Source organism: Seriola aureovittata, chromosome 13, assembly GCF_021018895.1.
Source record: "Seriola aureovittata isolate HTS-2021-v1 ecotype China chromosome 13, ASM2101889v1, whole genome shotgun sequence".
NCBI lineage: Eukaryota > Metazoa > Chordata > Actinopteri > Carangiformes > Carangidae > Seriola > Seriola aureovittata.
In genome coordinates this window covers 22,405,320-22,431,423 of record NC_079376.1, presented here as the reverse complement: position 1 = coordinate 22,431,423, position 26,104 = coordinate 22,405,320, and the positions used below count along the sequence as shown (strand labels likewise).

Below are 26,104 nucleotides of genomic sequence, written 5' to 3'. Positions count from 1 at the left end.
ATAGAAAGGCCAGAATTGACTTTGCCAAAAAACACCTGGAGAAGCCAGCCCAGTTCTGGAACTGCATTCTTTTGACAGATGAGACTAAGATCAACCTGTACCAGAATGATGGGAAGAAAAACGTTTGGCGAAGAATTGGAACAGCTGATGATCCGAAGCACACCACATCTTCTGTAAAACATGGCGGAGGCAGTGTGATGGCATGGGCATGCATGGCTTCCAATGGCACTGGGTCACTTGTGTTTATTGATGATGTGACAAAAGACAGAAGCAGCTGGAAGAATTCTGAAGTGTATAGGGATTTACTTTCTGCTCAGATTCAGCCAAATGCAGCAAAGTTGATTGGACGGCGCTTCACAGTACAGATGGACAATGATCCAAAACATACTGCAAAAGCAACCCAGGAGTTTTTTGAAGCAAAGAAGTGGAATATTCTGCAATGGCCGACTCAATCACCAGACCTCAACCCAATTGAGCATGTATTTCACTTCCTCAAGACAAAACTTAAGGCAGAAACAAACAAACAAGCAACAACTGAAGACAGCTGCAGTAAAGGCCTGGCAAAGCATCACAAAGGAGGAAACTCAGCGTTTGGTGATGTCCATGGGTTCCAGACTTCAGGCAGTCATTGCCTGCAAAGGATTCTCAACAAAATATTGAAAAGTAACATTTTACTTAGGGTTATGTTTATTTGTCCAATTACTTTTGAGCCCCTGAAATGAGGAGTGTTTGTATAAAAATGGCTACAATTCCTACATGTTTAATCATATATTTTTGTTCAACCCCTTGAATTAAACCTTAAAGTCTGCACTTCAATTCCGTTGTAGTTGTTTCATTTCAAATCCAATGTGGTGGCATGCAGAGCCCAAATCATGAAGATTGTGTCACTGTCCAAATATTTATGGGCCTAACTGTATAAACTATAGAACTTTAAATGGAGACCAGAAGAAGGGACAGCAGATGTTTAAGTTGAATTCAATCCTTTCCACAGACCAGTCCAAACACCCTTTTGTGATGGAAACTCTAAAGCAAATAATGTTCCTTCTGTTTCCTCGTGTGGAGGCCACAGTGATACCTGTAGGTGAGAGGATTGTCATGTTTTAGTCTGTTTGTCTGTTGACTTTCCATTTCACAGTCGAACACAGCATTACCTGTGTGTTACTCATCAAAACATGAGTTCCAACAGAAACAGGAATCCAGAACCAGATAATCCAAAAACAGGAAGCAAAACCAAAACAGACAATCTGACAACAAGCTGGAGAAAATGGTAGTTTGGTCTTAAAATAAAACTGGGACAGGTGTGTCCATGGGTGTGGAAACAAGAAAATCAGGGAAGCAAGTGAAACTGAAAACAGCTCAGTGATGCAGGGAAGTTTCTGGGCCAAATATACACTGGTGCCTGTGATGTTTCTGTTCTTCTCAGTATAAAAACTATTTCTGACGTCTGCATCACAGACAGCCTCTGTGATCTCTCTACTGAGTCACAGGCGTAATAAGTTACTGACTTTCATTTGTGGTTGTCCACAATGTTTTATATATATGTTCATTATAATTTTGACTTTCTTCTCTATGTTGTACAACTTACAGTGCACACTCTGGGTCTGTATTAAATTTAGGGTTAGTTTAGAACTTGAGCTCTGCTTCAAGGAAATACAACCTGCTGGGTTCCTTTAATATTTTGCACAGTCATCTATGGTATTTGATAGAATATCCACAGAGAGAGGATATCAGTGTGGATGTGTTACAGGAAGGTCTGGATGGGATTTACACAGAATTTTCAACCAACAGCAGGTTAAAGGTGAAGTTCACCTGCTCGTTGTCACTGAAGCTACTAACAGCTGTTTTATATATTTCAGTGGGTCACTCACAGTGGTGAGAGTTAAGTTTTAATGTAGTTGTATGCTTTAAGAAGTTTGTCGATACTAATGATATTTCCATCCACTACAGTAAATGATGCCTGCGCATACGGAGACTGTTAGATTCACCAACACAAGACTGATACATTTGACACAAGCCCTGCTTGGATGTTAAGGAGTATTAAACCACCAGAGGCTCTTTCAGCTGTAACAAATAGTGACTGCCAGATTTAAGTGTTGATTGAAGTTTGTATCAGGTTTTTATGAGACGTTTTCTAATTTTTCTCTCTGAGATGTGACGACAGTCAGCCCAGCCCAACCCACTATGGACAGTTCACATTTATTTTCTAAATGTCATGATCATTTATCAACAGCATACAGTATCTTCTCTCAACAGTAACAAAGGAAGAGGAAATTCTGTGTGGTGTCTGACATAGTTGATGACAAAATAAGAAATTTCAGCTCATTGCAATGAACAATTCCTGTGATCATGTTGGAGGGCAGAAGTCCAGGTCTGGGCCAGAGTATGTGTCTGAACCTCTTCACCAACACTTAACTTACAACTAAACTGCACACCTACTGGATTTCCAGAAAGTTCAAAGAATTCACTGGAGATGCTCAGAGTTCATGCAATAGAGTTTATTCTTTCACAAGAGATACACCCGAGCCAGCACCGGTAACTGTACTGAGAACAGCCTGCCTAAACACCATCTTATATAGTCAGTTACCCCTCCCTCTTAGATGGAGTCTCCACCTATTTCTCTGAAAAAGAACCAATCTTTATCCTAGAAACAAAGGTGTCATGTTTTCCCTGGAATTCTCCAAGCCAATCAAGTCAGGACATTGACTTCCAGATCATATATATATATATATATACATGTGTGTATATATATAATATATATATATATATATATATATATGTATATATATATATATATATATAATATATATATATATGTGTGTGTGTGTGTGTTTTTTATAAATGTTATGCTTTTCAGGTCACATGTTTCAACAAACCTGCTCCAGCAAAGGCTGGCTCACATGCACGTCTCTTCTTAGTTGTGGATATAGCTGATACATTGAGTTTTAACATTTATGATGCAGAGTATATTTGAATAATGCTGCGTTACATGTTCAATGAAAGTTTACTACAACAATCATATAAAAGCCTTCATTTAAAGCAGATGAAAATACATTATTTAGAGAGTCACCATCACATTATCTGACTCACTCATTGTTTGGTTAAATGTGCAACTAGATTAGAAAACTATGATTTGTATACAGAGCTTGATAAATAATTACACTGCCCTCAGAAAAATAATTCAGAGGCTCACTGCACTGTAGATTGTATGTGTCATTTTTTCCATTCATTTATATCACACTGAGGTGTTTGAACCCAGGGCCCTTGTAAAGACTTTCTGTGCATCCTCAGCGAGCATGTTGAGGGAACTACTGAGCATTCTGTAGGTGGAGGTAAAAGAGAGGCTCATTGCTGCTTGGATTCCAATTATTGGAATGAATCTGGATCCTTCCTCTGCTGCCATTAATGCAGCTTGACTTGCTGATAATGATAATACCTTGATGACAAGATCATTACTTATTTCTCCTGCAGCCAGTGGTGATGTCATCACTGCTTTGAGATCAGCCAAAGGTACACCTGCAGTATGAGCAAGATTCTGCAGTGACTCGCTATCGAGACCAAAAGTAGCTTGGTACTTTTTGATGGCTTTAATCAGAATGGCTATATCAACAGCAACAGAGAGCCCAGGGACTGGTGCAGCTGCTCCGAGTGCACACTGAGAGGCATAGGACTTTATTCCTGACTGTAAAACCTCTTTCTTCTTGTTGATGATCTCACGGTTGATATTGGGCAGGGAACACAGCAGAGCGTTCCTCTTGTGAGCAGGAAGTTCTCTCTCTAGAGTCTCCTCTAACAGATGGAAATCATGCAGGTGGAGCTCAAAGCTGGACACCAGGAAGACCTGCGGAGACTCAACACCTTGTTCCTGAAGACCTGTGTCACAAAGAGAATGGAGATGTTGATATCAGGGAGTGAAATAAAAATAAAATGAGAAAAAACCTCTTGAGGTTCCTCATGTCAGGATTTACTTCACAGTAAGGGTTACTGTCCAGGCAACAGACACAAGGATCATATGTACAGTAGACTAAATGGTTCAGATTGGAAAAGATCAGAGGTCACACTTGCAGGGTGTCATAAGGAGGCTCAGTCAGTGACTCATTTTATAACCTGTTAACATTGTTAGCTCCTCCTCTCACCTTGGGCTGCCCAGTTCTTTTTGACTCTTCAATACTTACAATGAAACAGTGTCTACTTGTGAACCTTGTTGCATGTAAGTTTGAGTCATACGTGATTTTCCTCTCTAATCTCAGACTGTTTCATCTGACTAACTGTTAGTGACCTGGAATCATAAAACAAACCAGTCCTTCACAAGAAAGAAAATTTGATCCTAATCTCAAGAACCATTAGATCACGTTCTACCAGATTTATAACATAATTTCATATTTTGAATGTGGAATTGTCTTTGAATGTAAGAGAGAGTACAATCTGTCAGGGTCAGATAGATACAGTATGACTAAAGCTTCATTCCTTAAGCAAATACTCAAGATAGTGTTTGGTATCACAACAAGATTGGCTTGTTTTCAATAGCTGTAATCAATAATCATTATAAATGATTGTCCTCACCTTGAATGCAGTTTTCCCTGATTTGTGTCAGAGTTTTTTCTGCGTTGAACTCCCTCTGACTTCTTTCTGCATTACGTAAGTTATGGTCGATCTTTGAGCGAACAAAGTAGAACTTTTTCTTCATCCTCTGAATCTCCAGAGCGAGTTTCACATCATTTTCTCTGAAGCGATCAGCTGAGATGATGATGAAGAAGTCAAACCTCTCAAATCCAACATGCTGCAGGTACTTGTCAGCTGGAAACCTGGTGGTTCCAATGCCAGGGAGATCCCACAATGTGACATTGGGATAGTTTGGATGGGGGTATGGTGCAACATCTGAGGTGGTTTCTACAACACCAGTAGGAGCGGCCCTCACATCTGTTGTCTATGCCTCTAAAGGCATTAACAAAGGTGGATTTACCAGAGCCAGACTCTCCTGTGATGCCAATATTTAGTGGAATATTATTCTGCTGCTCCAAATGCTCCTGGATCATTGCAGCTGCTGAGGCAGGCCTGTTGGTTTGCAGCTCTTCTCTAATTTCTTCCATTTCTGGATCTGAATCAAATGGATCATCCATGCTGATCCTTGAAAAGAAGAGAAAAAACCACCGTATTGTTATTTTGGGGTTGAATGTACACTAGTAATAATAATAACAACAATAATAATAATAATTTTATTTATGTAGCAAAGGAAATACAACCTGCTGGGTTCCTTTAATATTTTGCACAGTCATCTATGGTATTTGATAGAATATCCACAGAGAGAGGATATCAGTGTGGATGTGTTACAGGAAGGTCTGGATGGGATTTACACAGAATTTTCAACCAACAGCAGGTTAAAGGTGAAGTTCACCTGCTTGTTGTCACTGAAGCTACTAACAACTGTTTTATATATTTCAGTGGGTCACTCACAGTGGTTGAAGTATTCACATCCTTTACTTAAGTAAAAGTACCAGTTTAAAGTTAGAAATACTTCACTACAAGTAAAAGTCATTCAAAAATATTATTTGAGTGTTATCAATAAGTTTTATCTGTTTCTTTATGCACGATCTTAATGTGAAAAGTAACTAGAGTAACTGTAGTTGTCAGATAAAAAGTCCCATATCTTCCTCTGATATGTAGTGGAGTAGAAGGATAAAGAAGCACTAACTGGAAATTTGTGAGTAAAGTACAAGTACCTGAAATTGTACTGAGGTAAAGTAAGAGTACTTCTTCCAACACTGCTCCCTCACTGTGCAGTCTGTTTCAGCAGAGGAAAAGCATTTTGAGAGATTAAACTGAGGAGGATGATAAACTTACTCTGTTCACCTGGTTAGAATCAGTCCAATCAGCTTATGTTGTTGAATCTGTTTATAAAAACATCTAAAAACTCTCCCACATCTCTTGGAGGCATCGGTAAAATGGCTAGGGGAGGGGGAGGTGACGGAGTCTGTAACTTTGGATATAATTCTTTGTTCTGTTATTCATTACATCTTTCCTATATATAACTTTAAATGGAGACCAGGAGAAGGGACTGCAGATGTTTAAGTTGAATTCAATCCTTTCCACAGACCAGTCCAAACACCCTTTTGTGATGGAAACTCTAAAGCAAATAATGTTCTTTCTGTTTCCTCGTGTGGAGGCCACAGTGATACCTGTGGGTGAGATGATTGTCATGTTTTAGTCTGTTTGTCTGTTGACTTTCCATTTCACAGTCTAACACAGCATTACCTGTGTGTTATTCATCAAAACATGAGTTCCAAGTCCTGGAGGGAAATGGAGGGATGTTTTTGCTGAGGATGTGTGGACACTGATTCACAAGTTCACCATATTGTCTCAGTCATTAAGTTATCAAGTGTGATATTCTCTGGCCTGCAGTCTAGTGCTACAGGTCCAGGATCGCTGATAACAGCACAGTCAGATGACCCACATGCAAACACACAGGGAAGCTTGTTTAATGAAGTAGCTTGCAGGATTATATTCAGACGGGTGGACAAGATGGCGGGCAGGTATCCAGGTACAAACAACACAGAAATAAATGCAGGTAGCAGGTACATGAGAATCACAGAAACAAATCCAGGACCATGAGCAGAACAGTACAGGCAAACAGGAATCCAGAACCTGATAATGGCAATAACTGGAAATTCCTTAAATTCTGTGCAGTCTGGTTTAGCAGAGCAAATGTATTTGGTGAGATTCAGCTGAGGAGGATGATAAACTTACTCTGTTCTCCTGGTTAAAATCAGTCCAATCAGCAAGCGTCTTGTTCTGACCTGCAGCCTCCTCCTGTGATCTCCTTCAACTCACTGATACACTCTGCTTCTCCTCACTAGTTGGGAAGGTTGAGGTCACTAAAACAGGGTCAGGTGGTGTTCCTGTCAAGCTGGTTCTTCCAGAATCAGATGCCAAACCTGGATGTGCAGTCTAATAAAAAACAATAGTCCATCCTCTATAACCACAGGGCGAGGTCAATTTTAATGTACTTGTAGCTTTAGCAAGTGCGTCACTAATATTTCCAATCACAACCACAAATTATGCCTGGCTGTAAAATATTTCACAATCCATGTTTGTATCTTGTGGAGTATTAAAAAACCAGAGTAACATGTTTCCATTCATTTATGATATCACACTGAGGTGTTTAAACACAGGGCCCTTGTAAATACTTTCTGTGCATCCTCAGCGAGCATGTTGAGGGAACTACTGTGCATTCTGTTGGGATTCCAAATAATGGTATGAGTCTGAATGCATCCTCTGCCTCTATCAATGCTGCGGTGCTTGAGGGCAGGATGTTCACGACAAGCTCTTTAGTTATTTCTACTGCAGCCAGTGGTGATGTCATCACTCCTTTTGCATGTGGAGACGCCACACTGTGCTGGACCAGTGGTCGCCACCACAGCCAGACAAACTTTTTTAGGGCTCAGACGACATCCCTGTTATTTCCTGTTATTGCTGGGTCTTTTCTTCATTGTAAATGATTGCCCTTACCTGCCCTTACCGTACAGTCAGTGGCCAATAGAAACCTTCTGCTGTAAACAACAGAGATTCCTAACCAATCAGTGCCCGTCATGTTGCCTCTGTGTCAGTAAACCAGGTGGTTTACAAGAAACGTGGAGAGGAGGGGCATGATGATAATAAAATCACACACCTCCCCAAACATTTAGGAGAACAGAACCAGACTCTCCAGACTTAAACCACATAGAGCTGGTTTGTGATGAAATGAACAGAAAGTGAAAGCAAAGCAACCTGCAAGCGCAACACAATCATGGGAACTTCTGAACATTAGATCCATTGTAGAAAGAAGCCACGAGTGTGTTCGGCTGCTGAATTTGTCAAAAAAAAATGTGATTTGTAACTTGCAACAATGACGTGACCTTTTGCATTCTTCACTTTTCATGGCATAGAAAACAGCAGCGCTTATTTCATTTCATTCCTTTTGTCCTCAGTGGTCAAGCGGTTGTCATGGAGTTACTCCTCAGCAGGGATGTTGTCCTCAACGATGACTCTGCATGTTGTTTCAAATTATAAAGTTCAGTTAATGAGACAGACTCAGACTACTTGGCAGAGCAGGAAAGAAAATGATTAAGCCAGTTTCTTTTTTAAAAACTAAATTTGTGACATCTTGTGCCTTTATTTAGCAAATTAGTGTTTCTCCCAATTACAACTACATTTCCCATTAACCCTGTTTTATCTTGTGGACGTCCTTATTTGGCTGTGTTGTATTCCAGCAGATTTTCTAATGATTAATAGACCAGAAACTATTATATATATTACATATTCACATTGGCAGAGAATGTTGTATGTAATAAATTTTCCTATTACCCAGGGATCTTTGCTTCCACTTCTTCATCACTCTTTATCCGTTTCTCCAGTCTCAGATTATCTTCATGCAGCCTGGGACATCATATAGGATGGAAGCATAACACTTGTCAGTCTTGTTATAGAAGTGAGTGTGTTGGTGTTCCCTTACAATGTGTTGCTGTGGGCTGAGGACAGCATGGGCTCTTTGGTCGAAGGCAAACCTCTCTCCAAACCTGTGTGTACGTTCTTGCTCCCATTAGAATAATTACACTTGTTGCTTACAGGTCAGGATGTGTGAACCTCTGCTGCATCTGAACAGCCCATCTGGTCTTTGATCAGTCTAAATTCCTTCAGAATGACTTCTGGGTCTGCACCATCTACTTGAGCTCAATCATACAGGCTCACCATGGAACATACTGCATGCTGTCACTGAGTGACACCACCTTGTGGAATCCCACTCAATACTCAACATTCAGTTGCAGTGTACAAAGTTAAACCATCAGAGAAGAAAACTGTACAATATTTTGTTTTAAAATGGGAAAATAATTGCCAAACAAGCCTTCAGCGACTCACAGTTTGCATTTAATTCTTCAAAAAAAAAGGGCAGTGCGATGAGGCGGGTGCACATTGAACAACTATTTGCAATAATACAAAAATAGCAATATTCCAGTTAGAACTGCTGGTCCACAGTGCAGACCAGAGAGGTTCATACCGACAGTTACAATGACAAAATGAATATGACAAACAATACATGAACGCTGCATCAGCTGTCATTTCACCAGGCAGGTCAATCATATTAATTATTCATGTTCATACAATTATACTCCGCATTCTGAGCTAAGTTTAAATGAATGAACACAGTCAATCGAACAATCGAATTTATCCCAGTGTGAGTGTTGAGTGTGGGGGCGGGGCTGTGGGGACAATATTTTATGATTTGTTGATTAAGTATCTCGATGACATCAGCTGGAAGGAATGCCAGGCTGCAGAATACAAAAATGAACTTGCATTATTATGCAAGAAACTGCCAATCAGACTTATTGAGGCCATCTTATTCATTGGGGGCGTTGTTCCAGATCATTCCGACCCACTTTAACCTGTGCCAGCTCCATTTTAAATGGAATTCGTTAAGTTTATGTAGACTATGATAAATACATTCAACAGTGTTGAGGCTGTCCTCAGTTTGTTCGCTGAAAAACTTCCAGGGAGGCTTGAGAACGAAATACTTGAGTGCCCTCTAGAGAAAAAAAGACACTACAACACTGCCTAAACCCTGAACGCTCCACTTGTTGCACGTATTGTATGTTGACAAGAAATAAACAATCTTGTGTGTGACACTGAGATTATTTGTGAAGCATTGCTAAATCAAAGCAAACATGAACACTGCTTGGATAACATGATTCATGTCTCCCTTGTCTCGCTCCCTGCCATAGCTAACATCTACAGAGCTTGGTGTGTCTTTCACCATCTTTTTGCCCCCCTAACATCTGGATGGAGGTCCCACAGCATCCGTGTCAAGTCTGCTGGACTATGCAACATGTTCTTGCCCTAAGTCGCCAGGATCCTGAACGCTCAGGAAAAACGGAGGATCCCACAAACGCGACTATGGCTGACCATTGTTCATCTGCTTTAAGTGACTTTTAAAGTCTCATCTGTCGTATATGTTGCACTGCGGAGAACAATACATGTCAAGTGTGTACAATGGGAGTAACAATAGAGCACTTGAACTTGAACTCATATTGTGCGGGATAAGTGACACTCGAAGTAATTCAACTGGTAAAATGTCACTGGAGTTGGCAATCAAGCAAGCTGCAGGCAGAGGTTGGCAGGATGGGGGTAAAACCTGTGTGTAGAATTTCTTATGAGACTACAACAACCTTCAAATGAACTGGATGGTATAAATTTTCGCTTGTAGAAAAATGTGACCATGCCAGTGAAAGTTGGGACAATCTTGATGCTTTCAGTGCATTCATTCTCAGTTTTCCTGTGTTGGATTCATTGGTAGGGGAGGTGGTGAAGGATGACGATGGAAGTCCCTCTTCCCTCCAGTCTTACTGATCAGTTTTACATCTGTGATGATGATGTCGTGGCTCACTGCCTTGCACATGTCATAGACAGTCAGCGCTGCCACAGAAACGGCTGTCAAAGCCTCCATCTCAACTCCTGTCCTGCCTGTAGTGCTACAAGATGCTGTGATGAGTGCAGCGTTCTGCGGCTCATCCAAGTCAAAGGTAACAGAGACGCAGTCTAAGGGGAGCGGGTGGCAGAGAGGAATAAGGGTTGAGGTCTGCTTGGAAGCCATGATGCCTGACAACTGCGCCACCGCCAAGGCGTCACCCTTAGCCAGCTGGTTATCCCGAAGCAGCCGGAAAGCGGTGGGGCCCAAGACGACGGTGGCGCAGGCTGTGGCTGTTCGACTTGTGGGGACTTTACCCCCAACATCCACCATGGTGGCTCGGCCCTGGGCGTCTGTATGCGTCAGCTGGGCTTTGCTGGTTTCATCCAGGGGAGCGTTGGACACATTTGTGCCCGTCTTGGTCTGATCACTCACAGATGGTCTGAGTTTGATGCTGGGGTCTTCGCTGGAACTCTGATTGTGGCACAGTCTAACACTGTGGTGTTTCAGATTCATTTTGGCGTTCATTAGTTTGCAAAAAATAGGTGTTCCTGGCGTCCTGAGTAAGTGGCTCTTCAAGGCTTCAGGACCCCTGGCTTGTGCGTACCTGAGACAGTCTTCATTAATGTTGCTCATGTCATTTGTGCGTGTAGTAAAACTTGCAGTCTTAGTGTGACAACTGGTGAAAGTGAGACCACTACCAAATTCAGAGGAGTGAAGCGGTGCTACACTGTGGAGGTTGTCTGTCGCCTTAAGTTTTTCTTTGTTGATATGTGACCTAACATGGGCACCCCCACTCATTAAGGTTCTAGAGCAGCAAACATGGGCTGCCTGTGTTGAAGCAGTGCAATCTGGAAGGCACAAAAACCCCTCTCTATGCAGGACCCTCCTGCTGCCTGAATGACACATGTGAGGCGCTGCTGTTGGAGAGAGGAATGTGTCGTCTGTAAGCTGGGAAACAATGGGGAAAGCCCTCTGGCTGTCTGGTGACACTGGCAGAGACGAAGGCCTCTGGGATGTGGTGCCTGTCGGAAGAAGAAAATATCAGTCAAGGACATTGTTTAACAAAAACAAGAAACCTTCATATTTAGTTTAAGATGATTTCTTCAATGTTGCTTCAAATGTGAATGCACCTTTAACCTGCATAATTAAGCCATTATTCCTATTGGTCACAAAGGTGAATGTCAAATTATTTTCAGTTATAAGGCTCTAAAATGTCACTGAATGTTCTATCATTGTATTTAAAAACAAATATTGAAATAATAAAGGGTCTCAATTAAATATGTGCAGTGTCACATGTTTAGCGTAAACTGTCACATGACCAGAGCTGTTTACTTCCTGGTTGCACCACAAGAAGAGGATGGCTGCATCAAAGCTCCCAGACAAAAGGTAAGTAAAGTTTGTTAACATACAGATGTTTGGTGCACATCATTTTTAAGGTGTCTAGTGTCGATGGAGGCATTTGCAATTACTCAACTTTGTTCAGTGTGGTCATAGATTGAGTAAACATGTCGATAGCAACAATAGTAATAGTATAGTGCTCTTCCAGTCTTATCAACTACTCAAAGCACTTTAGAATGGAAGCCACATTCAGCCAATGCTTTTTCCTCCACATATAAAGATTTTCTCACCCACCAGTCAAAACTGTGACCAACCATAAAACACACATTTTCACCTATTGTTCCATAAATATTTGAAGAGATAAAGACACATGGTATTTTCATATTATGGAAAGATTTGGGATTAAATGGTTTAACTACATATAGGCTGTGAATGTAGAAGAAATAATGTGCTACAGCCCATGATGATCAAACCATCATAATTAAATCACGACTGAGCAGTGAGAGAACTGAATGTGAGAGCTTTGTACGTACAGCCATGTCACCCACCAATGAGGATCATAGGCCTGTTCTTCATCTGGGAGATACTGAACATGCCTGAAGAGACAAAGAGAAAGAGATTATATTCCACCACAACATAAAAACTCCTCAGTAATCTGTGGCCCTGTTCAGACCTGGTATTAACAACGGTCCCAGGTGATCTGATCACAGGTGGACAGCTCTGAGTACAAGTGTGAACACACCCAAGACGCATTGAGGACGCATTTGAGATCCAGTCACTCAGACCACATTCAGAGGTGGTCTGGACCACATGTGGCCACATTCTTTTAGCAGTGTGAATACATGTGTGTCCTGGGCCACATTGGACCAACTACTTTACTAGCCTCCTCTGCCACAGTCTGCTTAGCTCCGCCACAGTTTCATAACTAACCAAAAATATTTTACTACTTGAAATGGATAAAACCTTTTTCATTGTAGAGCTGTGTTCAGTGCATTGATGTGCTCAACCCCTTCATACCACACTCTCTTCCTCTGTCTCTCTCTCACACACACACACACGCACGCACACGCACACTGACATGTTGGCCACAACGAATACCTGTTTATTTGCATATAAAGCGGGTGAGATCCAATCACAATTGGTCACTCGAGACGCATTTCAAAGTGACGAACTTAGAGCTGACCACTTATGATCGGATCAATGAAGACGCATGTTAACGCCAGGTCTGAACCGGGCCTGTGATTATACCCCACAAATGACGTTCTGTATATAAACTGACTTCACACAAATCTACCTGCATGTTGTTTCTTCTTCCTGCCCACGGCTGCTCCAATGATTTGCAGTAACTCTTCATCTGATGCCCCAGAGCGCAAGACATCTCTGAGGGACACTTCAGAGTTACCAAACAAACACACCTGAGAAAGGACACAGAGGGATGAGTGTAGATAAGACACTAAAAAGATGGTTACAAAAACAGACCTCATTAACCGCTCAACTGTGGCTTTACCTTGAGGCTGCCATCTGCAGTGATGCGTAAGCGGTTGCAGGAGCCACAGAAATGTTCAGACATGGAGGTGATGAAGCCCACTTGACCTTTGAAGCCTTGCACTTTAAATATCTGTTACAAGAGAAGAGTGTCAAGCCATTATCCCTGTGAGCATTCAATTACAAAGAGTTTAACCAATAATTCAACCAATAATTCCAGTGCTGCATGTGTGTGTCTGCTGATAGGATACCACAGTGTATTCTGAAAGCTGAGTTTGAATGACTTACATGTGATGAGAATGATTCTAAATAATGCAGACTAGCTTAACAAGGATGAATGGTGCTAGCATCATCCTGATTTATTTTCCAGGAAAATTATGAGTTCCAGCAGGAGAAAATGACTGGAGATGTACATATACAAATACAGGTCAGGAGCTTCAGTAAACAGTCACATCTAATATCAGAATGGGGAAAAATATGATCTCAATGATTCTGACTGTGGCAAAGCTGCTGATCTCCTGGGATTTTCACACATAAAAACAAAGAATATCCAGTGAGTGGTGGTTCTGCAGACGGAAACTCTTTGTGGATGAGAGAGGTGAGAGGAGAAGGGTCAGACTAGGCTATGGTAACTCAGATAACAACTCTTTACAACTGTGGTGAGCAGAAAACCACCAGAATGAACAACAGGTCCAACCTTGAGGTGGAACAGCAGAAGATCACATCAGGTTCCACTTCCTGTCAAGAACAGTTGTCTGAGGCTACAGTGGACACAGGCTCACAAACACTGAGTGGAAGACTGAATGCCTGGTCTGGTTACAATTTGGTGTCAACAGCAGGAATCCATGGAGCAAACCTGCCTTGTGTCAACAGTCTACACCGGTGGTGGTGCTGGTGGAATGGTATAATGGTGTGGGGAATGTTTGTTGACTCACTTTGGACCCTTAATACCAATAAATCATGGTTGGAATGACACAGCCTGTCATTAATGTTGCTGCATCTCTGAATGGCTACAGTTCACCATCCTATAATGGCTACTTCCTGCATGATAATGCACCATGTCACAAAGATGAAGTCTCAAACTGGTTTCATGAACGTGCGTTCAGTGAACTTCAGTGACCTCCCCAGTCACCAGATCCTACTCCAGTAGAACATCTTTGTCAAATCAGAAATTATGTGATGCAGTCATGGCAACATGGAGCAGAGTCTCAAATGAATGTTTCCAACACCATGTGGACTCTATGCCACGAATAATTGAGGCTGTTTTGAGAGCAAATGGAGTCTCTACCCAGTATTAGTATGGTGTGGAGCGTATCATGCAGTCGGGGACACTGACCTTGGCGGTGTCTGTGTGTCCAGTTTGAACCCTTTCCAGCTTGGGCCACTGCTGCCTGATACGGTCCAGCATCTCCTGGTAACTCACCATCTTCTTAAAGTTCCACTTGTTGCCTGCAGAGAGGAGAAGAGGCAGTGTGGGTCAGTGCATGGTGTAGCATGCCACAAGCCAACAAACTCACTTCTGCATCAGCAGCACATCAGTACTGTTTCTGCAAGCACAACTGAAGAGACCACATTGTTTTCACAGATGTGACCAAAGGACATATCAAAAGCATAAAATTTGCAATAAACCAATATCATTTTATTGGTGTTACTTAATTCTTAAATAAGTTGACCGCTGCATATTAAATATTCAAATGGATGATTTGAGTTTAAAATCTGTTGCAGCAGCAGTTGAAATTGTAGACAGAATTACTCTACATATTTCATTGCAAAATTTCCATGTTTAAAATCCTTTGAATACCTAAACAATGAGTAAATAATGTGCTGTATGAAAATGGCCCAGTACTATAATCTGACTCTTTAGATACTTTTTCAGACCTGTGTAATAAAAGACTGCAGGACGTGAGCACTCACCATCGAAGGGCATGTATTCGATGAAGCGCACCTCCAGTGGCTTCTTCTCTGTCAGCGCCACAAAATCTAGCAGCTCGTCCTCATTGAGGCCTCGCATGACCACACAGTTGACCTGCAGAGGGCAGCACACAACAATAAGCCACTGATTACAAAGCTGTACATCCATCTCCTCAGAAATCTGTTATATCTCAACTGTAAGGCTTCGAGGCCAAATGCAAATGAAGCAGTTCGATGTTTTTGCATCTGGACAGAAAAAAATGACTTAAAGGAGACGCAGGTATCAATATTTAATTGTATAAAATAGTCTGAAGTAAAATGCACCTGATGGACTAATGGATTAGTCACTAATCCATTAGTAGTCGATGATGTCACGTGGAGGAATAATGTTTCAGATTTTTTTTAAAGTCTAACTGAAATCCCATGTTGTCTTAACTGACCTGGCTGAACTGACAGTTGTCATTAGAACAGGTTCTGGCAAATTAAAAATCAGCCTATATCAGCAGTCTGAAGAGCTGTGTGCAATTTACTGCTGAGCCGAGGGTGACATCATGAGGGGGACCAAATTTCACTATTGGTTGTCGGTCAATCGTGCATTACCACCAAGTGGACGGGAGTCCCTATACGCTCTTATTCATGAACCCTCTCAGTCTCATTATGTTCCACTCAGGAGCATCTGCTAAGTCAAGAGCGACACCTAGTGGTTTCAGTCCAGTGTTTGGCTAAATATCAAACGGTATTAGAATTTTTACACTGATCAGACCGCACCCAATTCAGATTCTAGTCCTTTAATACTGGGTATCTGCCCATGAGTCCAGTCTGATACTTCTATTTATATTACATTATGTTTTTGTGAGCTTTTTGATTTAGGCCTCTCATCAAGTTACTCATGATGTACCGGGGATGGGAACAAGGCAGCATTAAGGTACTGAAAAACTGCCTATTTAATGTTATCATATCATAAACTGTGGTGCAAGACTTGTGTTCATGTTTGTAAGTTAGATAAGAAGTAGACTTAGCAGGAAGCAGGCTGCTGTGTGGCCCAGTGTGATGTCTGCTCTGCCTACGACAGACTACGCATCTTTGAATTAATGCAAACCTAGGGAGCTCCATCATGAAACCAAGAAATACAAAATATAATATTCTCTTTTTTCAGTTTTTCATTTTTTCTCAAAGGAGAAGTCAGGAGAAGTGATTTCTACAGCTGATAAGTGTGCAGTAACTGAAAAAAAAAATGCAATTTACTTTGAGCTGGACTTTAAAAAGGGCCATGATGTGTAACTCCTTCAGGATGGTGCTGTGTTATCTTTGGGATTTGATAAAGAATGTGAAAGTTTAAAACAGCAGCAGACATCCTGCACTTGAGTTTTCTGCCACATGTGAACCGTCCCTGTATCAGTTTCTGTTATTTACGTCCTGTTGACACATTCGCTGCGCATACAATTTAAAATGAGGGTCGCTCACTCAGATTAAACTTGACTCTGGACAAAAGGAGTAAGTACAGACGAGTACTGTTGAATTTATAACTGCAGCCAGTGGCATCAAGCTAACCAGCTTAACATCTTATCAAACATGCTGTCATACCTTATCAGTAAGAAGAATTAGACCAACAAAATAGCTATGGTATGTTTTTATCGTATCTTTGCATTCCAAAAGCAAGCAATCCAGCAGAAGAAACACATACAGGAATCACACACTTCTTATATTATTAGGTCTCAGGAGGGGAGCCTGGTTGTGTGAACCTGCTTAGATGTTAGTTTGTTCGATAGTTTGTTTCTATGCACAGTGCAACAGAGCTGTGATAAGCAGTGAGTAATAACACACACTAAATCAGGAGGCAGCTTAGTGGCTCTTGTGTGTGGGCAAAGTCGGGACATGGATGAAATATATAGTTTACATTAAGAGGAAACCAATTCCTGTTTTCCCTCACTCTAATAATAAATACAAATATGATATTTAAGAAAATTCCAAGCAATAATTCATATTAAGAAGAGCTTCGCTCTTGGCCCAGGCAATGGCCCTCCAATCATAAATACAGAATGAGGGAAAATTTCACTGAAAACAGTTGGGTCACATTTTTTCCTCCTTCCTGGCATCTTTTTTTTTCAATTATGCTTCAGTCGTCACAATACATTTGTTATTCAGTACATAACTGATGATACTGTTGGGGAGGTTAACATATAGTAAACATTTCTGGGTAAAAGCAAAGCTGAAAAGATGAATGAAATACCTTAACAGGGTTGTAGCCCATTTCAATGGCCTTATCAATGCCCTCCATGACCTTGTGGAAACCTGGTAAAAAAAAAAGAAAAGAAATGTTTAAGCTCAACATTCTGCATCTTATATATTTACCATACCTTGGTATCTTCAAATTCTGTGCTACCAATTCAAATGTAAGGTGGATTGGTGGAAAGTTTTAGTTGAACATGCACAGAGCCAGGGCAGTATGGTGGTGAAGCAGTTAGTACTGTTGCTTCACAGTAAAAGCCTTTCCGTGTGGAGTTTGCATGTTCTCCCTGTGCGTCCAGACGCTCCAGTTTCCTCCCACAGTCTAAAGACGTGCAGGTCTGGTTGACTGGCGATTCTAAATTGCTCGTAGCTGTGAATGTGAGTGTGAATGTGGGTGAGTGTACCCCGCCTCTCGCCCAATGTCAGCTGGGATTGACTCCAGCTGCCCTGTGACCCTCAAGGGGTAAGCAGGATAGCTAATGGATGGATTGATATATTGAGCCATACAACAGGCATACAACAATCTTGAGATAAGAGTAGGTTTCTGAAATGTGGGCTGTTTCAGCTTCACAGACCATCACAACATAAGCTCCGTTTTCTCTGTTCACTGCCTGCTCACATCTGAGTTAAGCTCAAACCACTGATATGTAAACAACTGCAACTAATCCCTCACGGTCCATCTGTGCCTGCCTTCCACGAGCCAACCACCCAGCGCTCTGCCCTGCTGTTACCTCCAGACCAGTCCATGTGTGTTTAGAGCTTACAGGCTGCTTCTGTAACCTAATGGAACTGACCCATAATGGCCACATATACAGAGTGATTTAGGCTGTCAACACCTTGTGGTTTTGGACAGAGAGAGAGAAACAGCAGAGCCAAACTTACACTTCTACACTATTTTCTAGAGATAAGAGCTATCAGGTGTAGTGAGCCCCGGTATAGAACGGGCCCTGGGGCTACATTAGTCAAGACCACGTTATCACCGACCTTAACGGTTCTGCTATCGGTACTGGAGCAGTTGCGTTTTTTGGGGGGTTTTTTTTTCTCCACTAAATAAACGTTATCTTGCACATTTATTTCACCAACTCCATCAAATATCCATCTATGTATGTATATTTTCGCTGTTCTCACAGAAGACGAGAGATGTGTCGCTCTCTCTCTCTCTCTGCCTGCTGTATGTGTGAGCGGAGGGCAGGGGGGTGAGGCTGTTGTTCCAGTGACACACACACACACACCAGACCCAAGCTCGTAGCCTACCTTTAGATAGATAACGATGTCGGGGAGAACCAAACGGTCCAAAGTGTGGCTCTACTTTATTAGAGTTGATGCAGACACAGTTTTTTTTTCTTCCTCAAAAAGTATTAATAAGAGTACCGTTAAATACCGGATCCATAAGCAGTATCAGTAAGAGTAGTAGTACCTTTAAAATCTTAACGACACTCATCCCTAATCATGTGTCAAAGAAACTTTTTTTTTTTTTACCTCTGGGTTTTTTCAACATTACATCTACTGTTACATTGTAAGCATCAATCAACTTCTTTTATGTCTTGCAGCAAACATTATGGATCAGATACTTTTCCCTACCTTTTCGCCTGACAATAAACTCAAACTTGGCAGGAACCAGTGAATCCAGGCTGATGTTAATCAGGTCAAGGCCGGCATCTTTCAGCTTGGGCAGAAACCTGGCCAAGTTCATGCCGTTGGTTGTTATCGCAATGGTTTTCAGGCCCTCCAACTTCCTCAGTTCTGCTGTAGAGGGAGAACAAACACGGAAACAAGAAAGAAGAACCAGAGAGAGTGAAAGTGAGACACACAGAAAAAAACTGTGGCTAAGATGTGTATAAAGCATTCCTGAGGAGCTGGTTGCACCAACTGTTCTTCAGTTCAAACTTAATCTAGTTACAGAGCTTAAAGCGAGGGAAATGTCCGTGCCTGAAATTAGAGATACTTTAGTGGTATGAGATGCTAAAAACATAACCTAGGAGGCCGTGAGCTACAAGCCAAATGGATGACGGCTGTGGCAAATATTTGATGCCTGTTATATAATGTCCATGGCGGTTAAGGTATAGAAAGAGGGACAGTAAAAACTTAATGCATTTTTTCACAGCCCACTGCCGCACCAGTGCTGTGGGATTTCTCCCAGTGCTGATGGCCAGTCCGACTATGACAGACAGGTCCGTTGTCAATGTGCTGCCCACAGCTCTACAATGAAATAAGATTATATCAATTTGAAATAGTAAAAGAAATTAGATAAATCTATATGCGGCAAGTCAATATTGTGGCAGGCCACTGCGTAAAGATGTTACAGTGGAAACACTGGCTGATCAGACATTTGATTAAAATATGTATGTATATATGTATATATGTATGTATATATGTATATATGTGTATATATATATATATATATATATATATGTGTGTATGTATATATATATATATATATATATGTGTGTATGTATATATATATATATATATGTGTGTATGTATATATATATATATATATAATATATATATATATATATATATATATATATATATATAGATGGTTTCACCAAGAAAAGAAATGTATAAACGTATGTTTGTTGATATGTAAAAAACCTTTGTGAACCCAAACCATAACCTTTAACAAATGTCTATCTCTGAGACACATCATTAAATCAAAAATATATGTACTGTATGTTTTCCTCATTTATATACAAATGCAATACATCAAAATTTTGGACACTTGTTTCCGCTTCAAATTATTTTCTTCTGTCAACTTCAATGAGGGTCATGTGAGGTCACAGGGATGGCCTGTCACATGACAGTGATAATTCATGATCTTTATGGGGTTGTTAGCAGCCTATGATCCTCTTTCTACAAAGACATCACCCATTGGTCACACAACATTGCTTTGTTCATTCATGTCATGCTTTAATGTTGCTCCCTGAGGTATTGTCCTCATAACGTGATCCTCAGTGGCCGAGGCTGCAACGGTTAACCTACAAATCAGGCTGTGGAATTAAAATGATATGATAATACGTCATAAGACTAAGCACAGAGCTGTGGTGTAAAAAATGAGGGCATGCGTGGAAAACTACCCCCCCCCCCTTCTTCTCTCCTCATGTCACTTAGAGAAGTTCCTATTCCTGAATCATTCCTTTGAAAAGACTGTCACTACATCCACTTAGACATGTGATGACATGTGTTGAAACAACTCGACACAGAGTCAAAACAGCTTTCCATGTCTTCTGCAATCTTAAGGAGTAGTGTACAACCCCGTTTTTTGTTATGAACTACATCTTTTATATGTTTCTTACCAATGATATCCAGCACATCAGGTCTGATAAGGGGCTCTCCTCCAGTCAGGCGGATTTTGTCCACCCCCTCCTGCACGAAGAGGCGAGCCAGTTTGAGAACCTCAGAGGTGGACAGCAGCTGGCCCCGTGGCGTAAGCTTCACACCCTCCTCTGGCATGCAGTACTGACCTGAAAATGGGAATAGGAGTAAAATATTAACGAGGTATCAAAGATCTAATTTGCCACTCAACAGATGCCTTCACCACATATAGCCAAGATGGCACCTATTTTTCAGTGGGTGGGGTCCTGATGGGAACTGAATTCTTACAAAGGTGGATCAACATGATTTACCAGTAACATGAGGAAAAGTGTAAAATATTAAACCAGATGTAAACGTAAATGCATCCTTTTGTAGTAACCATTTATCTTATTATTTTTTAATAATACAATTACCAAAAATAACACATCTCATTGGATCTCATTGAGTTATTTAACTTTATTTCATTTATATGTGAGCAGAACTGAAGAGATGGTTGTGGTCCCTTGGTTTGTGGGGAATCATAGTCAAAAGGATATACATGATGAACCAATCAATCCGGTCTGCTTCTACAAGTGCCATGGTGTTCACTTCGGCAACACCTTTACCTGGAAGGCTCATGTTGAAAGTTTGTGTTCTTGTTTACAGCAGAGATTAAACCTCCTAAGCAGACAACAGGGCGTATGGGCTGGACCAGAGGATTTTGTGTTTAATTATACCAGGCTGTATTAAGGAGCATAGTCAGATATGGAATGTCAGAATGGTCTGGCTCACCCAGTACAGTATGCCAAGACGGTTACACAAAGAACTGAACACCAGTCCTTCCAATCAATATCTGAGCAATCTATTCTCATGTAGGAGCACAGACAACATTGTCTGACTAATGTCATGAGCTCTTACCCTCTGGCAGACAATAAAGAGTACTCACTGGTTGCGCAATAAGTGTAATTTGTTAGCTTGATTTGCAGCAGCCTGTGCTGCTCTCTTTATTTATTGTTTGTTATTTAAGTGTTTGTTATATTTTTTATATCAATGTGGAGGTCACAAGTCCAAGACAAATTTCAAATCAAATCAGATCCTCTTTCTTTCCCATTGACATGTTATCAGGCATCATCGGTATGTGTTCATTACTTTCAATATGCTACTGCCATTAGTGATGAACCGGTTTATCTGACCCATGACCATCTGGCCCAGCACTCAACACATTTTTGTGGACATTTTACTTTTCTTAAAATTCATAAAGAAAGTAAGCAAGTTTTTTTTTTTATTAAACTAAATACTAATTAGCCTCTCCACGCAAATAGCAAGCCTTGAGCAAAACACAAAGAACTAAAAGCAGCCTTGACTTATTATTTTCAGGTAAAGACATTCAGTTTAGAAAACCTCTGCTCAAAACATCACTTTCCATATTCAGCTGCCTCCATCAGGTCTTTCTACAGCTGTACCCGCCCTCTGCAAAGAAGGAAAAACTATGCCCCCATTATAATGAAATCTAACATTATCAGTAAGAGCTGTGGAGGTGTTGGTTGTATCAGCAGAAACATCATTACCAAATGTGGTGTCTTAAGGATTAGGGAGCATAAACTACAACAGCCAACAACACCTTTATTACATCACAGTGGGAACTCACAGCGCAGGTTGCACTTCTCTGTCAGGGAGATGCGTAGGTAGCTGTGCCTCCGGCCAAAGTTGTCAGTCAAGAACGCTGAAAAGGGTAGTGTGTTGTCGTTTCTCAGCCTCTCCTGGGGATAAACACAACATGAAAATTACACTGTAGAACTGATCTGACAAACAGACATAGCTGAAAATGAGAGGACAGTAGCACTGCTGTGTCTAGTTTGGAATATGTTATTCATCAAACTCAAGATTTCCTCTGTTAACATACTGGTACATTTATTTCCTTATTCATGTCTTGCCAGAGAGTATTAGCACCTTAATCTCAGGCAGCAGGTTACAAAAACACTAGTGCTGTATTCTGGGTAAAACACAGGATGTGTGATCACCATGTGCGACATTTAGGTAAAAGTATGAATCAGTCACACGGAGTGAGTTGTACATTCCATTGTACATGGCTCACGACCTTTGACTGTCAACAGTGGGCTGGATGTCAGATGTTATCAGCACAAAGGTAAGCATGTGACTCAGCGGTAGGTTCGACACACTAGTGTTAATCACAGGACCCAGCAGGACTCTGAGTCTTTATGCATCCTGCTTTTCATTTTTGTGTATAAAACTACAAACAGAATTGCAAGATGAATAGTTTAAATCCATTGATCCTCTGTATAGGATTTAAAAAAAAAAACACTTCAGCAACAGTTTTTACCTCTTAGAAAGGCCCTTAAAAATGCTTTAGAAGTATGTTCATGGTTAATTCACCTTGTCAATGATGATACCTGCCTGACTGACAAAGAACAATGAACTTCACATTGCAAAAGCTGTCTCTTATCGACCATAATGTAAGTTAATAACATCTTGAGGTGTAGTGGCGCTCAAATTATGCAAGAAAAGTGCCTTTGCATATAGTTTCAGAAAGAAATCAATAGATTAGTGTTTAATAAGGAAATCAATTGAAGCTATAGACAAGTGAGTAATGAATCAAACACATGATAATATCTATTCCTATGATTTAATCTCAGGAACCTCTCCATTTGCAAACTATTTACATAGGTAATGATTTAGGACTGAACCAGTGACAGTGGTGATAATGAAGATAATAAGGATTACAATTAAAACAGCAAATGTTTACATCCTATTAGGATCCTTCCTGAAGAATTAGCCAAATAAACTGGTGTGAATTTGAAATTTGCTGGTGTCCCCCTCCAAAACATACACCTACACCACTGTTGTAATCATTTACTTGTTGGTTAAATATAAAATCCCGAACAGAGTTGAACCTTTATTGGCCCGTAAACTGGACACGTTATACAACCTGTCACCTAACAGTCATTACAGTTAGCTGAGTCCTGTGTCTAGCCTGTGATTAGACATTCACAATGAAAACTTCACCACCTTGTATAAGTTGTATGCAGTGTCGTGGAGTCAGTATTACCTGTTTTGACCTGGACCTGGCAAAGTAGGGAGCAGCTAAAGTCGAGTCCCCAAGTTCAACTTCATTTTCCTTGTGCGTAGCACTGGAAAACGGCCGCTGCACGTTCCCGTTGACGCACAGTGCGAAGAGTTTTCTGAAATTAATTAAACTGCTGTGTCTGTCAAACAAGCGGCAGAACGTGCCACTGACAGCAGCCATGGTATTTTATTTTTCTGCCCCGAGGTATTATCAAGTTTTCACCCTGCTTGGTGTGGACTCCTCTGCGGTAAACATGTCAGAATCCCAACGTATAGCGGTGTACCAGGGGCGGGGTTACGTCAGCCAATCGTGCCAACATACGTTAGTGCTGGTGCACGTCGGGTAGTGTAGTCCAGAGGATGGACACGCGGAAGAGTTGGGGGTTTTTACCCATTTACCCAGAAACCCTTCATATGTGACTCCCTTTTCCTTTTATTTCAGTTGTACTTAAATGTTTTATATTCCTTATTAAATTGCTATAAATAATTCACAAATAGTGAATCTGTATCCATTGCCTGTGAAGTAATAGCCATGGGACGGCTGCCAGATTTGACCTTTCAGTATTCCAACCTTGCGCAGCACTGGAATTTCTAGTGTGCAGGTGAATGGCCCTTGCACACATGCAGTTGTTTGTGTCATCACAGATTTCTCCCCATCTCTCCAGAGCCAAAGTGTATTATCTTTTCAAGGACTTGGTGAAAGATCAGACTCTGGAGTCAGTAGATTGTCATGATTTGGTTTGGTTGCTTTAGTTTTAGAGTCTATACCCCAGTAAGGCTCATACACACAGACTGTGCCATGAATTGTGGCTTCTTTGTGTTCCTCTGAATAATAAAAAGAATATGCTTGTCCATTTAAAGAACAATGAAAGTAATAATAGAAATATATAAAAATATTGGTCCTATCTTCTTCCATACTGGCACTTCATCAACCCCAGTGGCTACACTTGGTGTGGGGCCCATCACACTACCAGGTAAAGGAAAGCCAAGTATTTCATTCATACATTTGGAGCAAAATGACACATCACACAGTTTACACAGATCATTTCATAAAATTACAACACTGGTAAAGATGATGAAAAGCAGTTGAAAATGGACCTAGAGATGTGGCTGAAAGGTGTGGAACATTTCCATTGTACCTTTTACTGAAAATATATCCAAGCTCAATAACAAACCTCCAAGCTCGATGTGATGACATGGTTTGAAATGACCTCATATGTGCATATACTGTTTTGTCAAACATACAGCAAAGATATATCCATCATTTTTCAAAAAATGTTTGACATATGGTAACTTACACAAATAAGAAAGTCACATCTCATGGTGGAGACAAGAGAGCTATTCCCATACAGAAATTTAATTACCTCAATCAAGACAATTGTTGTGATGCTCACATGTACAGTGATGGGGAGGATACTGTTTGCATTGTGTGATGTATCCACTAGATGGCAGTACAATCTTGAATTTGTTTTTTGGAGTCTAAATCGAATAAAAAAAGGAAATTTTGTAATGGGAGTGATCTTCTGAAACAGCTCTCAGCATATTCAACTTAATGTCTACGTAACATGACTGAATGACACACTGTGGCTGCATGGAATCAACAACACAGTAGAAATGAGTTTCAAGGTGAATGTTCTAGATGTAAAATGCCTAAATGGCCTAAAGTATTTTCGGCAAACGCAACGGAGGTTCTGTCGTCTTTCACAGTTCCATGCTCCTATCCACCTACAGCCCAGTTCATATTTGTGAAAAGTAACAATTCTCTCCCAAAGCTATGAATAGGAAAACCAACTGTTTGATCTGCAGAGGGTTTCTGTTTCCTATCTGTTTCCTGAGGAGGGGTATTGTATTCTAATCAACACGCCTCATTTAGACCAAAAAGCTGTTTATCTGTAGCATATATTTTTGCAGTGGCCCTGCTGAGTTCAGCCCTGCCAGTACATTTCTCTATTTCTACATTATGTACTCTTTATAAACCAACCTTATTTACATCTGAACCACAGTGTGACAATGTTGTGTTCAACACTCTGAGCTCCTAAAACCCAGTGCAGGAGTCTCCATGGTGTACCATGAAATAATAATCTGCCAAATAATTTGCACCACAAATAGATGCTCTGCAAAGTGCAGTTTTATTTCAATCATTCGCAGCGGGATGAGATAAGAAACAAAACTTGAGTATCCGGCGTTCACACTGTCATGCCAATGATTTAGCTTTCTTTCAACAGTGAGGTGAACCGTGTTCTAACTGACTCAGTGCTCATGACAGTGAACCAATAGGTCATCAGAGGTGATTTTGTTCAGAAAACATTCAGGGGTTCTTGTCTTGAT

The 26,104-nt window shown here is 40.9% G+C and overlaps 2 protein-coding genes across 3 annotated transcripts; both read right to left on the bottom strand.

Annotated features, from left to right (window-relative positions):
* Window positions 1-2,857: 2,857 nt before the first annotated feature.
* LOC130180286 (interferon-inducible GTPase 5-like) lies at window positions 2,858-7,068 on the bottom strand. Its single transcript, XM_056393745.1, is given in 4 exon segments — window positions 2,858-3,870; window positions 4,561-4,919; window positions 4,921-5,124; window positions 6,742-7,068. Coding segments are annotated over 3 exon segments (1,194 nt in total). The 5' UTR covers window positions 5,118-5,124; window positions 6,742-7,068; the 3' UTR covers window positions 2,858-3,232.
* Window positions 7,069-8,876: 1,808 nt separating this feature from the next.
* mocs1 (molybdenum cofactor synthesis 1) lies at window positions 8,877-24,056 on the bottom strand. 2 transcript variants are annotated; one of them, XM_056394033.1, is made up of 11 exons: window positions 23,760-24,056; window positions 22,341-22,452; window positions 20,695-20,862; window positions 18,980-19,144; window positions 17,400-17,461; window positions 15,173-15,284; window positions 14,595-14,707; window positions 13,281-13,391; window positions 13,068-13,188; window positions 12,322-12,369; window positions 8,877-11,457 (listed from the first exon to the last, which is right to left on the bottom strand). In XM_056394033.1, the coding sequence occupies exons 1-11, from the start codon at window positions 23,955-23,957 to the stop codon at window positions 10,292-10,294; spliced, it is 2,376 nt and encodes a 791-aa protein (XP_056250008.1). In that variant the 5' UTR covers window positions 23,958-24,056; the 3' UTR covers window positions 8,877-10,291. The 2 variants fall into 2 exon arrangements, with proteins under 2 accessions (XP_056250008.1, XP_056250009.1); XM_056394034.1 differs by having other exon boundaries at window positions 11,319-11,457; window positions 12,307-12,369.
* Window positions 24,057-26,104: the final 2,048 nt, after the last annotated feature.

What these genes read in the sequence shown, in the direction of transcription:
- mocs1 (XM_056394033.1), bottom strand. Translation starts at nt 23,957, where the DNA reads ATGGCTGCTGTCAGTGGCACGTTCTGCCGCTTGTTTGACAGACACAGC. An exon ending in CCAGGTCCAGGTCAAAACAG is followed by an intron (nt 22,453 to 23,759) that starts GTAATACTGACT and finishes GTTTATCCCCAG; the next exon opens with GAGAGGCTGAGAAACGACAA. An exon ending in AGAGAAGTGCAACCTGCGCT is followed by an intron (nt 20,863 to 22,340) that starts GTGAGTTCCCAC and finishes TCCCATTTTCAG; the next exon opens with GTCAGTACTGCATGCCAGAG.